This window comes from Pelodiscus sinensis, chromosome 3 (genome assembly GCF_049634645.1).
Source record: "Pelodiscus sinensis isolate JC-2024 chromosome 3, ASM4963464v1, whole genome shotgun sequence".
Lineage (NCBI taxonomy): Eukaryota > Metazoa > Chordata > Testudines > Trionychidae > Pelodiscus > Pelodiscus sinensis.
The window spans coordinates 155,477,782-155,492,791 of record NC_134713.1 but is presented as its reverse complement, the minus strand read 5'-3'; the positions used below and the strand labels follow the sequence as shown (position 1 = coordinate 155,492,791).

The 15,010-nt window shown below is 44.2% G+C and overlaps 1 protein-coding gene across 2 annotated transcripts in view; it reads left to right on the top strand.

Annotated features, from left to right (window-relative positions):
- NVL (nuclear VCP like) overlaps window positions 1-15,010 on the top strand; it is an 85,753-nt gene that overhangs the window by 51,517 nt on the left and 19,226 nt on the right. For both annotated transcript variants that reach the window (XM_006133417.4, XM_075925268.1), the window contains exons 19-20: window positions 2,427-2,533; window positions 10,840-10,916. In XM_006133417.4, coding sequence (XP_006133479.2) covers window positions 2,427-2,533; window positions 10,840-10,916 — 184 coding nt within the window. The remainder of the gene's footprint in view (window positions 1-2,426; window positions 2,534-10,839; window positions 10,917-15,010) is intronic.

The following is a 15,010-nucleotide window of genomic DNA, read 5'->3' as shown; positions in this document are numbered from 1 at the left end:
TTCTTAATGTTCGTGGCATAACTTTCCCCATAACTAAGGGTACAGTTTAGTCACAAATATTTTTGGTAAAACTCATCTACAGGTCACACCGGCAGTAAACAAAAATTCATGGCCCGTGACATGTCTGTGATTTATTCTATACACCTTGACTAAATTGGGGAGGGGGGCCTTGTCAGCCGACGGTCAGGACTCCCTATATCTGTCCCTTAAGACCGGCTGAAGTTCTTTTAAATTGTGCCTGGTTCTGTTACAGCAACTGAAGGAGTCAGGTTAAAACTTAAACAGTTACAGGTTTATTTGAAGAAGCTTATAAATCATATGGTTGCAATGGCTATTGTTCTATTTCTTAACTACTAGCAAAATATAGATCTTAAAAATGGTTACAAGGAAGATAAAGATAGAAAAATAGAAATAATGGTACCAAGTAACAGCTTACTCTGTGTGTACACTTAAGACAGAGGACCACATCCAGGTACAATTTTTACCCCCTTCTGTGCCTCTCGACTCCAGCATATCAGGCCAGGGCTGGTCCCTCAATTCCTAAGAAAGACGAAAATACGAGGTGGGCGTCCCCATAGAACCTCGGGAGGTCAAACACCTAACCCGACCAGCAGGTAGAGGGTAGAATGACACTCAAAGTGAGTGTGTGCTGGACCTATCTTATATACCCATGGGGTCACGTATTTCTCTTTCTTATCTGTCATGCCAAATGGGGCTGGTCTGTCTTTTGTGAGACCAGTTCTTACAAGGGAGTTGTGAACTTAATTTACACTTGTAAGAGAGAATTGAGATGATTAAATTGGAAGTACTGGGGATTCTTTTCTCAGTGGGAAATTCCTCTCCCAGGGACTCTGTGTGTGTTCGAATCAACATGGGTGCCAGCCGGGGCAGTTCTCGCAGCCTCGAGGCCAGCTTACTGACCTAATCGCTCTCTCTCCACATATGTGGTTTTTTTCAGCTTCTCAGGATCAGATGAGCCATCATAGACTCTGCTGATTTTATTGCTCCTTCTCTGTCCTGTATGCTTCAGGAACCTCAGAGAGCCAAATAAGATGGATGTGATGGGGGGGGAGGGGGTGTCTGTCTGGCTACAGGCCTGCTGTGGGTACTTGGAGCCGGGTAGCCCTGGGCTGCTGCTGGTGCTTGCAGGGGTTAGTGATGGTCTGAGGCCCGGGACCATTGTTCCTTGTCACCTAAGCGCTTGGATGGCCACCCAGCTAATTAGCGGAGCGCCCACAGCTGGCAGCATCCCGGAATAGAGCTTGGGAATTGTTCACTTATTACCATAAGTAATTTTCCACTTTAGGTATTCTCACCATCTTATTCGCATCCACCCTGATTGAATTACCTCTTATGTAATGCTCCCATCTCTGTATCCCTACTATCTGTTTCTTTTTCTTTCCTGTTTAAAAGTCTCAAGAGGGGTAGCTGTGTTAGTCTGTAACTGAAAAAACTTAAACAAGAAAAGGTCATGCAGCATCATTTGTTGTTTAAGTTTTTTCTTTCCTGTCATACGTCTGATGTTTAAGCCATTCTGCTGCTTTTTTTCAGGAAGAATGGCTCTTGCGTGAGAGGGGGTTTTTGCACAAAAAGGAGCTATATAGACGGCTCCTTTCTGCACCAAAGCCTCTTGTGCAAAATGACAGTTCATTAAGTATACAAATGAGGCACAGCTATATTCACCACTTCACTTCATTTGCATATTTTCTTGTGTAAGAGAGGGCAGTGTAGACATAGCCCTGTAATATGTCTTTTCTAAAGATTTTATTAAATTGAATTAAATCTCTGTGTAAACATTTAATGGACCAGACATGCAGATCAAATACTAATATTCAAAACACTTGGACGGCTGTGCTGCCTCTTTTTTGCAGACGAATATGCTTTATTTGAGTATTGAATAAAAGTTAACCAGATATATAAGTATTTCTGTTTTCTGTCTGTCTTGCTGGATGGGTAATTGGTGTGTTAATTTTTCCATAATCACTGGCACTTTTTTAAAGCATTCCTTTATAGTTGAGCTATTTTTCTTTTATTTTTCTAATGATGGGCTACCAATAACTGAACAGCTACCAACAGATGAAAGATTGAGTCTTCATTTCCTTTTCTGTGGAAGCCCCAGGAGGATTCCCAGCAGATCTGGTAGTAAATATCCAGCAATTCGTGATATTTTGTTATGGACTGCATCCCAATACCCGGACTGCATCCCAATACCCTGACTGCACAGGTCCACCATACACACAAAAAATCTCCTCTTTCACTGTAATTTCTCCAATATTTATCCCAGTTGATTCTCTCTCTCTCTGTTTTTAACCTGATTGATATGAGGTATCATTGAAACAGTATCTTAAAGACATTTTATTTTATTCCATACACTCTTCTATTATTCCATCTAATTTCAGGAATATATTTTTTCTTCCTCCCCTTAGACATAATTGACCGAGCTATCCTGCGCCCTGGCAGACTTGATAAAACACTCTATGTGGGTTTGCCACCACCTGTGGATCGACTTGCTATTTTAAAGACCATCACCAAAGTGAGTATTTGGGAAGAGATCTATACTAAGCAGTCATTCTTTTGAAGTTGGATGGAATAATATTACACAAACCACAATCACAGGGTCTGAAAAATGACAGGGTCCTATATGACACAATATTAAAATAATTGGTAATAAAGAGTCATTAAAAGACATTCCGGAATAGTTATTCCGAAATCGCTTATTTCGAAATAGCCTCAAAATTAGTCCAAGGCAGGCTTCCCTAGTGTAGATTATTCTTCGTAGAATGAGATTTACAGATTTCAGAATAAGCCGTCCGTTATTTTGAAATTATTTCAAAATAATGGAATGGCTGTGTAGACTCTCATGTTATTTTTAAATAATGCTAGTTATCTCGAAATAACGGTTCAGTGTAAACGCACCCTAAGAGACTAGCATAATTATGGCTCTGAAAGAGTCCCATCAAATTTATAAAATTGGTTGACTTGTATCTAGAAGAGGAATGGGTCTTTAAAGACTCCATGAATGATATGGAAGAGGATTGCAGAAAAAAACCTCCCTTGAAATTGCAGGCAGAGTTATGATTGAATGTATGTGGGCTGTTAATAAATCTCATAATGGAAGGCAGATTATGGAGAGACATTGGAACATGTCTGCTCCTGTCATGATTAATGCAAGAGTCAGACTTGATTCATGCAAGAGTCAGTTCTTGTATAACAGCATTGTGGAAATAAGCCACTCTTCTTTTACTCAATTTACCTGAAACTGCCTAGTTACCTTGACAATTATTAGCTCTCGACCCTCTTGAGGGGACTGTTTTTTGTTTTTTTTTGTTTTAGCCTATTTTGAAGACACATAAGGGGGGGAATGGGCTGTAATTGTAACAGTCTTTTTATAAACATCTGTTAACAATCTTCTACAAATTGGGCGTGTGTCCTTTTGTTGTTTTTGGTGGTATACAAAGAAGACGCAAAAAGCTTTTTGGGATACGAAAATGTTTTCTTGTGGCTAAGGTTTACTTCTTCCCAACCTAACTCAGCTGGGAAAATTATGGAGATCTTGAGCTATTTTCATTCTTTAAATGATGGAAGAAAGGAATATTTGTTAAAGATTCAATGCTCCCAAGTGTGTCTTAAGCCAGTGGTTCCCAATCTTTTTGAAACCGGGGACCGCCAAACCCATTCACAAACTTTTTAGTAGACTGGTAATATTATATTTGCATATTCATTATGCAAAAGATGAATGTTCAAATAGAATTTACCAGTCCACCAGAAGCTGAGCCTCCAGTGCCACTGACCCCAGAGTCCCCTGCACCCAACCTCCCACCCTCAGAGCCCCCCAGTGCCCATCCTTCATCCTGAACATTTCAGTGCCAGTCCCCTGCCCTTTAGAGCCCCCCACCAGCCCTTCTTCAGACCCAGCTCAGTCACGTGCGTGCACTGCCTCCCGACTTCCAGGTCTACCTTCAGAATGATCTGTATGCATGCACAGGTCTTCTCCCTGGTACCCAAGGGATATTTTATGCAAGCACATGCTCCGCCTTTTTTTCCTCCCTTCCTATCCCCACTAGCTGTCAGGGAGCACTGTGCACAGGCAGTTCTCTCTGTTTTTCTCTCATGCGCACTGTGCTCCCCCTTCCCTCCCCCCCTCCGTCTCCACAGCGCACACCTACATGGGAACCTCAGCTCTGCTCCAGGGACCCATTCCTTGTAGCTCTCATGTCAATCGGGCACCAGTGGGTCCCGATGTGACATCTTGGCACCCATGCAAAGACACCCAGGTGTGCGTGCGGCACAGTGTCTCCTGACCCCAAAGAGCGCTTCCCTTCGCAGCAGGAGGGCTGTGGGAAGCGACTCAGCCATGCAAGGAAGCACTTTTCCATGGCCAAGAGGAGTCCCTGCTCCTGGCTGCGGTGAGAGCAGTGTACCTCAGGCCTGGCCCCCAGAGCTGCTGTGGCCCAGCAGCTGGGAACCACTGTCTTAGGCATTGGAGTTAAATTTGTTTCAGTAGACACAAGAGTTTTAAACTGACCAATAGTCCCTTTCCTGAGATCCTCAGCCCTTTCACCCAGACTTAATTATAATTTTCAGGCAGTCAGAGAAGCCTTGCAAGATCACGGAATCCATGACTGACTCATAGCATTAGTCATTACACTAGTTTTCCAGTCACCATAAAGTCTTCAAAGGTAGATAAAGAGCTGGGGTTTTTTAATGTACAAAACCAAGAACATCATACCCTTTCCAGGTAAAGATGATAGTATACAGGCAGTCCCCGGGTTACGTGGATCCGACTTATGTCGGATCCGTACTTACGAACGGGGCTTTTCTCGCCCCGGAGGATGCGGGCGGCAGGACTGCCCAGATGCGCTGTGGTCCCGCCGCCTGCGTCCTCTGCGGTGAGAAAAGCCGCTCCGCGTCTCCCTGGTCTGCTGGGGGAATCCCCCAGCAGACCAGGGAGACGTGGAGCAAAGCCGCGGAGGATGCGGACAGCGGGACCGCGGCGCGTCTCGGCGTTCCCGCTGCCCACGTCTCCCTAGTCTGCTGGGGGGGGGGCGCAGCTAGTGCGCCCCTCCCTCCCCCCCCCCCCCCCCAGCAGACCAGGCTTTTCTCGCCAACGCCTGTGGTAGAGCAGCTGGGGCGCTGCCGGGTTGGTCCTGCAGCGCCGCTCCTTGGCGCGACTGGACCAACCTGGCAGCACCCCAGCTGCTTTGCCCCAGGCGTTCTGATTCAGCCGCTGCTGGTCAGTTTCAGCAGCGGCTGAATCAGGACGCCTGGGGCAGAGCACCCCAGATGCTCTGCCCCAGACGTCCCCAAGTCAGCCGCTGCTGAAATTGACCAGCGGCTGACTACAGGAAGCCCAAGGTAGAGTTGCTCTGCCCCGGGCTTCCTGGAATCAGCCGCTGATCAGTTTCAGCAGCAGCTGACTTGGGGACACCTGTGGTAGAGCAGCTGGGGTGCTGCCGGGTTGGTCCCCGCTGCTCTGTCCCAGGCGTCCAGATTCAGCCGCTGTTGAAACTGATCAGCGGCTGATTCCAGGAAGCCCGGGGCAGAGAAACTCTGCCTTGGGCTTCCTGTAGTCAGCCGCTGGTCAGTTTCAGCAGCGGCTGAATCTGGATGCCAGTTCCGACTTATGTACAAATTCAACTTAAGAACAAACCTACAGTCCCTATCTTGAACATAACCCGGGGACTGCCTGTATAGGAAGGTTATGGGAGACATACCCTTTCAGGCATTTTTTAAATCATAAGCAAGAAAGGACACAAACCATTTTCAGGTTCTATTTAAAGTATCTGTGTGATCTAGCTACTTTTTATACACACCTATTCAAACTTGTTTTAATTAGACTTGAATATAAGACACAATCAGGGCAGCAGTATTTGTTTTTAAGTGGGTGGCTCTCACCCATCCCTTTCCTGGAGGGTGCCGGGGGGGGGGGGGAGGACGACTTACTGTTTCACTGCTAGAATCCTGAGAACCTCCTTGCTGTCTTCTCTCCCACACATTACTTACCCTCCATCTCTTGCATCACAAGTAAACATCCTTTCATCTAAATACTTTTAGCCATCAGCTAAAGCATTTGCCTGAAGCAACTGGGAGGAGTTTAAAATGATGCAAAATTTTCCAGCTCTTTGCCCATCCAGGAAGCGAGAAGCTAGGAAGCAGCTGTAGTTCTAATGCAAAGTTGATGCATGTTGGAATTGGAGATGGGAGATTACTTGAAAATTTCTAATGTCCTATACCAAAACCTAGTGAAAATGAGTGGATGGTTTTCAAAAGCTAATTCTCAAGTTTGCACTTAAGATAAGACCTCTCAATAGTCAGTTCTGCCCTTCAGTCTTTCAAAGTAACTAACTTGAGTCCCATGCAGTTCACTGTCAAGATCCCATAGTATTGATCATGTGAATGGAAGTTTATTCCAGGGTCTCTGTTCAAAACTTTTTCTTCCCTGTACTATTCATCATGTAGCATAGGTCAGTGGTTCTCAAACTTTCCAGTCTTCTGTTCCCCTTTCAGGATTCTTATTTGCCTTGTGTATCCCCAAGTGTCACCTCGTTTAAAAACTACTTGCTTACATAATCAGACATAAAAATACAAAAAGTGTCACAGCATACTATTATTGAAAAATTGTTTGTTTTCTCATTTTTATCAGATAATTATAAAGTTGATTGGAAAATAAATATTGTACTTACATTTCAGTTTATAGCATATGGAACAATATAAACAAGTCATTGTCTGTATGAAATTTTAGTTTGCACTGACTTGATTAGTGCTGTTTATGTAGCCTATTGTAAAACAGTACAGATATCTAGATGAGTTGATTTACCCCAGGGAAGACCTCTTGCATACCCCCAGAGGTAAATGTACCCCGGATAAGGATCGTTGGCAAAATGACTGTGTTTTAGTAGTGATATTGTATGTAGATGGATTCTTTAGATGAAAGGTTCATTATAAATGTAACCAGTTCTGAAAATTGAATTTTCCCCAATTTACCCACTGAGAAAAACATCACAATATGAAAGTAAGGCTGTTCAAACTATGATGCTCCTGTACTGTTAGACCATTGGGATTTTTCTTTAAATGTTCAACTTCTCGTTATATTGCATGAAGATGAATCTTGAGAGAGAGAAACTTCACAGAAAAAATTGGTTTACAAGGCAATATAAAATATCTATTGCATAATCTTATTCGTAGGTTATAGTGGTGCATGCTGAATTATGTAGCCATTGAGGGTGGAAAATATTAAATGTTAGAATAGGGGCTAAGATGTTTTTTCAGCATATTGCAAAGAATTCACCCCTACATTCAGGATACATAATAGGGATGTAAAATTTCAATTATTTGGCTAATCGAATAGTCAATGCAATTTGCATCGATTAGTTGATAAGGGCGCTTCTGCCTTTGAAGTGTAGCAACATCTCAAGCAGTCCCCTGCAGGTCCCCTGCTCCTCATGGCGTTTCAAAGCAGTAGCACTGCATGGAGTTCGGGCTCTGGGTCTGGCCCCAGGCTCCATGCAGCACTGCTGCTTTGAAGCACCCACTCCTTTTTGCCTCCCCTTGCTGCCTCTCTCTGATAGAGGCAGCAAGTGTGAGGAAGCAACTAGTCGCATTCGGAGTGTCAACTAGTTGTTCTCATCCCTAATACATAAACCTAAAAAGTGTGGTTACATGGACCCTTGTTTAAGCAAAGACACTGTGCTCAAACATAAGTCACGATCTCATCCCTAATGAGTTTACAGTTTAGCTTAGATGCATGCGGCACAATAGATAATAGTACAAATTCAGGCTGGTGCAGAAATCTTGTAGAGGTTATTGAAAGATTTTGTAGAAGTGTATGCATAAGGGGGCAAGTGAAGTTGCTTGGTGAATTCAAGGTGCCTTGCTTACAAGCTGAAGGTATGGTAGGAAAGGAGGCATGAAGCCAAGTGGGAAAGTGTGTTGGGGGGGATGAGCAAAATGAAGAGCTATGTAGGAGGGGCTTTGAAGGGTCCAGTTTTTTCACATTACATAATTATGCAGATAAAGCCTACTTCTGTATTTCTAGTGCACAGTATGCTTATGTTCCCTGCCAGCTCTATCAGCCTCTCTGTTGCTTGTACTACTACACTTATGTCTTCAAAGTAGGTGCACAGAGGGTCGACAAAATACAGGACTATGTAGCACTTTAAAGACTAACAAGATGGTTTATTAGATGATGAGCTTTCATGGGCCAGACCCATTTCCTCAGATCAAATAGGGCCGACATACAGCTCTGTATGTAAAAGAGGAAAGAAATATTTGCCAGACGGTGTTTTCTGGTGTTCTAGCTCTCGTACCATTAGACCAAAAGCTTTTCATGGCAAAGACCCATTATCATACCGCTCATCTAGATATTTGTCTAATTTTATAACAGGCTACATAAAAAGCACTAGACATAAAAATTTCATACTTTTTTTATACTGCTCTATATATTACTATACACTGAAACTAAGTGTAATATTTATATTCCAGTTTATTTTATAGTTATACGGTAAAAATGAGAAAGTAAGCAATTACTCAGTAAAGTGCTGTGATACTTTTGCCTTTTTATGTCCGATTTTTTTTAAACAAGTAGTTTTTAAGTGAGGTGAAACTTAGGGGCACACAAGAAACATTAGATTTCCTAAAGGGGTACAGTAGTTTGGAAAAGTTGAGAGCCACTGTTCTAGGTGGTTGCATTAAATTTGACAATATGGTAATAAAGTCTAGTTATGAAGTCTCTTCTCTGAAACTGAGAGTCAAAGTTTCCTTAACAATATTGTTACAAGTTTGGACTTGACCTTTTGTTGCCATTACTGTAATGGAAATATCCCTGTGCTGTTTTTGGTTGCTAATTTAAATTGCATTTGGAAAGTTATTTGATATTGTGGAGCTGTATTTGACTCTGGAATAACTCTGTGGAGGAAGCTATAAAATATACAGGAGTATATTATATTTAATTACATCTCCATAATATACAGCACTTTTAGCAGCTGAAAGTTGTCATCCCTTGATTCACATTTTAAAATCCTATAAGGAGCCCAGATGCTCCAGAAATAGGCTTCCAGAAAATCTATACATAAATCAGTCATGCAGTCCAAAAAGGACCACCAGATCATCTGGTCTGAGCTCCCATATATCACAAGCCATCAACACTACCCAGCCACCCCCATACCAAGCCAAACAGAACTAGACCCAAATATTACAGTCCTCAGAACACTAAGTTGCACTACTGCCTGAGGCCCCTGCAATGACAGGGAATTTAGTGAGATTCATGCTTATGTCCCTAGCAAGTGACCTGTGCCCCGTGCTGCAAAGGAAAGAGGTGCCCATCCCAGATCCCAGCCAATCTGATGTGGGTGGAAATTCCTTCCTGACTCCAGATAGGATCTAGCTTGGGGTCTGAGCATATAAAAAAGAAAGAAGCATCTGTCTCCCAAACCTCCCGTCCAGCATCCAGTCTCCAACTGTGAAGATGTAGAGTTCATGTAACATAAAACAGAAAATTTAGAATGCAGTTGTTCAGCTGCAGTTTTTGTGAAATCCAATATGGAAGAATTATCTTGGAAGTTCTGTTCCAACTTACCCTAGATACAATTCTTGAAATGTTGTATCCTTCTCTGAAGCACAGCAGGTATGTATAATTCATACAGTTCTTCATAAGCATGAGACAAGTAGAGCTACAACCAAGTGTACGTCTCTCAATTAGAGAGATTAAGTGGATGAGGTAATATCTTTTATTGGCTAAACTTCTGTTTGTGTATTAGACAAGTTTTTAAGCTCTACTACCTGAGCATCACAACTAAATGCAAGGTAGAACAGATTTGCATAAATGGCATATAGTCTAAGAAACCATTCTGGGAGCCAGAGTATCCCAGATTTAGGAGGTTCAATGTGTAGAAAGTTATCTCAACACACCTCACCTTGGGTAGTGTCTGGGAATGCCACAACCTCATAGGAGTGCCTCTACCTCCACTTAGAGCACACTTCACCGGGGCACAGGCCTCTTCCACGGTGTTCGTGATTCAGAGCCCTACTCAAGAAATCTGCAGACCAATGACTTTGTTGTACATAATGCAATCACCTGTCAGGCTAGGGATGATACAACATTCGGATGGACAGTACTGCAATCAGTGCAAGACTCCGACCCCGTCATCTGAACTTGGACTTGTAAATCATCTCATTTGAATGCACATGAATAAACACTTAAGAATAAAAAATGGTTACTTGCCCTCTTGTAACTGTTGTTCTTTGAGGTGTGGCTTTCATGTCCATTTCAGTACCCACTAGCCCCCCTCAAATCCCTCTGTTGGAGTAGCCAGCAAGAAGAAACTGGGGAGGAGGTGTATCTGCAGGGCTCTAAATTGGGTACCAGGAGCACAGGACTCCTGGATGTGTCCAAACCAACCCTATGGTTAGCTACTGGAGGAGAACAATCTTCCAGATACCACGCACATAACAACAGTTACGAGAAGGCGAATAATTTTTTCCCCCAATCCTGTAATCCTGTGTCTTTTTTTTCTGAATACTCTCTTGTTTTTCTATCGCCTTCTTGAATTGTGAGCAGCATAACTGGACAGTCCTCTTTTGTAAGGGTAATGGTGAACTTGACTCCCCTGTCATCAGTACTGGAATTCAGTAGCGTTTTCTGAAACATTTCAGTGTCAAATTGTTCTGTAGCTCTGGTCTTCATTCTTGACAGTTTCTGAGGCATACCAGTCCCCTATCTTTGTATTCTCAGGAAATTGCACTGCCTTACCTCAACATGATCTTGGACTTGGAACTTTGGGGATTTCTTATTTCTAAAAACATTACTTTTTTTATCTTCTTCCACTAACCCCAACTCCTTAGGATGGTACCCGACCCCCTTTGGATGTTGATGTAAACCTTGAAGAAATTGCTTATGATCGTCGTTGTGATTGTTATACGTGAGTGTCTTCTATTTTTAGTTCTAATGCATGCAGTGAGAAATGTTCTTCTCATGTTAATGTATTTTATGTTTGTTATTAACAGGAACATTGGATTCATGGGTGGCCAGTATGGTAGGCGGGGGAAGACATTGCCTTCCCAAACCACCAGCCTGACCCTGCCCACACTCCGCCCCCAGAACGTCTACTGTAAGCATTCTGAGAGCAGAGTGTTGCTGTCCCATTCCCCCCTCCCTCATACTCCTCGCTGGCTGGAGTCCTGTGCCCTCCTGGATCCCCATGCTCCAGGGTCAGGGAGGATGGGGCTGCGCACTCCCTTCCCTCCCTGTGCTGGGAGGCAAGAGCCATTTGCCCTCCTCCTTCCCTGTGGTGGGCAGAAGAGATGGGGTTGGGGGCGTGCCTCCCCCAATCTTACCTTCACCAGCCGCCCGTGGTTGGATTTCCTGACTCTCAGGGCTCAAATGCCTTTCCTTCTGTGTTCATCACTTACACTTGACATTTTTCCAGGGACTTAACTAAAACATTAGATGGTACAGATTTCCTCTTCTTACATGATAATCCAGTGATGCCTAGATTATCACTAGATAATCTAGTGGGGGGAGGGATAGCTCAGTGGTTTGAGCATTGGCCTGCTAAACCCAGGGTTGTGAGTTCAATCCTTGTGGAGGCCATTTGGGGCAAAAATTTGTCAGGGATGGTACTTGGTCCTGCTGTGAAGGCAGGGGACTGGACTCAATGACCTTTCAAGGTCTCTTCCAGTTCTAGGAGATAGGCAATCTCCATTATATTTACTGTAGCTTAGCAAAGGCCACTGTGTCCTTTTTTCTTTGCCTTGTCTCTACTTCTGTTATATTTACATGGAACTACAGATACGAATTGTAAACTGGATTCTCAATTAAAAGTGGGTAGGCAAAGAAGGCATGCATAGTTTGTTCTCAGGTCTCAGAAATGAGTAAAGATTGTTTTGTATTTGACAGAGTATTGAAGGCATGTTTTATCCTGAGGAGCTTTCGTGTAGCACAGGTGTCCAAAGTATGGGTTTGGTACAATTTCATAACCACTTTTTTCAGTCATTTTCAAACCCATAGCACTGCAAAACTCCTCAAAGCTGTAAACTGATAGATGTGTTTGATTAGTTAACCTTAAGTATTTTATGAGGGGATCATTGTTCTCTTAAAGACTTTGCCCTCTTAATCTCTGGACAGTGCAATAAAAATAATTTTCAATGTAAATAAATTAAGATGATTGTTGTTTTGGATAATAATAATTATTACTGTAGTGCCTGGGAGCCCTAGTCATGGGGCAGGATCCCATTGTTCTAGGCACTGCAGAAACACCAAACAAAAACATGGTCCCTGTCATAAAAATGTTACTTTCTAAGTATAAGATGAGGCAACATGTGAAGACAAACAGATGAGACAGTCCAAGGAAACAGGAGGGCGGTATTGGCCTATAAAATAGGAAGTGATATTGGTAGACTGTTTTTGTAGACATCATAGCAATGAACAGTTTTAAGGAGGGAGTTGAAAGATAATGAGGTAACTTGGCAGATATTTGAGGCGCTCCATCGAAGCATGAGGGGCATCACTGGAGTGCACGTGACAGTGGTTAATGGCAGATTTAACAGTTGGGCAAAGAAAGCTGGCATCATCTCAGTGAATGAGAGATGATAGGTGGAGTGGAGACAGTTAGCGAAAGGCCTTGGAAGTGAAGACAAGCAGCGCGTATTGGATGCAAGGGAAGGGGGAATCAGTGGAAGGATGTGTTGAGGGGGATGATGTGGTCGAAGTGACCTCTGCCGCAGCATTGTGAACGGGTATCACTGTGACAAGACCACATTTGTGAAAGCCGATGGAAAAGGATATTCCATTATTCAAGATGTTAGATGATGGAATCCTGGACAAAGAGTTCAGGGATGAGAAACTTACCAGACCCTTTCTAGCAGCAAAACTAATAAGATGGACAACTATATACATAAAAAATGATGGTGCAGTGTGCTTCTGTTACAACTTGGCTCAGTCTCCCTCTCTGGATGGACTGCTGTAATTTGTTCTAGTCCTCAGCTCATGTACTATAAGCCCCTTTAGGACTGCGTCATTACTAAGCTCTGGGTCTCTCAGCACACTCCCTAGTGCAGTCTTATGTCTGCTGCCTTTCTTGGGCAGTGGGACCCAGCAGTTCGGCTGCCTGGGCCCCCAAACTAGTGCCACAGTCTTCTGAACCCATGTTGCTTAGACATGTTCTCCACCAGGCTGTGAGAGCTCTGGAATCTTAGGTCAGTCCTTCTGTGACACTGTAGCAATAAAGCAAGGAACACAGGTTTAGCAAAGGAGTTTTGTAATTATTTAATTAAGTCCAACTGCAGATGAATGTTATTCGTTTTTGTTTTTGAAAGGTGGTGGTGGTTAGGGAAAATTGATGTACCAATTTGCTACCCAACACAAGTTTCTTTACCAAAGATACTTTTACTCTTGAAAGCACTTGAGAGTTATGAATCTTTGGAAAATAACACAGTCCTGAATGCAGTCCTCCTGCTCTGATCTCACCCCTCCTGTGGGTTGGTTAGCGGCCAGTCAGACTTACCTATCTTCCCTCTCCTTAGTCTGGTCCACTTGCATATGTTCCCCATTGTTGCATGAGCACAATGTTCTTAATAGACCAATCTTTTTGGGATTAACATGGTTTTTAACCCCCATGTGGGTATTTCAGTCCAGTCTGGATGTTTCACTGCAAAGTGAAAGCCTCAATGATTTATTACAATCACAAAATGGCATTCACAAAAACAAAATGAAGGTCTCAAGACAACATAGGTTTCCTAGTTAGTCCCAGACATGCTCCCAGTCTGCAACAGCCCCCACAAACAAGGCACAGTGACAGCACTTTAAATGAGCACAGCCTCCTGCTTTTCCGCGTCCCAGGCATTGGTAAGGAAAGGATGAGCGAGTCACCTAGGATTTCTAACAAGACCAGGGTGCAGTCCTTGGCCTCAGTTTGTGGTGACGGGACAGCCTCCGGGTAGATTTCTGAGTTAATCTGAAGCACCACTCCCATCTAATCACCTGAAAAGAAAAGGAGCGGTGTCTTTTCTTCTCTCCCCCCTCTCCCCCGTGATGGGGTATATCAACCCCGCACTGAAGAGCAGGGAGTGGGCGGGACCCCGCTGGCTGAAAAACCTCCTCCCCCACAGCCTGGCTGGGCATGTTCCCAGTGGAACCAGACCATAAAAGGCCCTGGGGCAGCTCCATCTGGGCTGACTGCTAAAGGGGTAGCCCTGGAGAGAAAGAGTGACCAGACCTTCCAGCGGCAGCCAGGCTGGGAGGTGCTACCTGCAGGGCTATTGGATCACGGGGAGATGACGGACCCCAGTAGGAAGTAGCCATGGGGTGGGGAGCTTCCTTGGAGAGCTCAGCATGTTGTGGCAGGATTCCCCACTGAGTGAGACAGCGGCCCCAGCTGCTGCCTCCAGGGCCCTAGGCTGGACCCTGGTGGAGTGTGAAGGCCTGGGTCCCCCTACCGCCTCCTTAGCTGTCTCGAGGGAGCAAACTGTGCCTATAAGCCTGTGAACTAGGCCTCAAGTCCATATTAACCCTGCTATAAGTGCCCATGTGTGAACTTGGGCCTATGGGCCATATTATTCCTAGTAAGAGAGGATTGAGGAATGGACTGTGGCAGCCAGGACATATTAAACCGGCCATAAGGGCCCGTGTGTGAACTTTGGCCTCTGGACCATATTACCCTTAGTAGGAAGGGATTGAGGAATGAACGCTGGCTGCAAGGCTGTATTAACCCAGCTATAAGGGCCCGTGTATGGACTTTTGCTTCTGGGCTGTATTACCCCTAGTAGGAGGGGGAATTGAGGAATGACTCTGGTTGCTAGGCCATATTAACCCAACTAAAAGGACCTGTGTGTGGACTTTGGCCATGGGGCTGTATCGGGATGCATGTAGGAACCCCAGCAGGTAGGCCACCAGAGGGACTAAGATCGAGGGTCCTCCCAGAGTAGGTTGCCCCTCGACATCCCCCATAAAAATCTCCTGTATTGAAAGAACTTCCATTGTACTGTCCCCTTCCAGAGCCTCCTAGCAACACAGTGA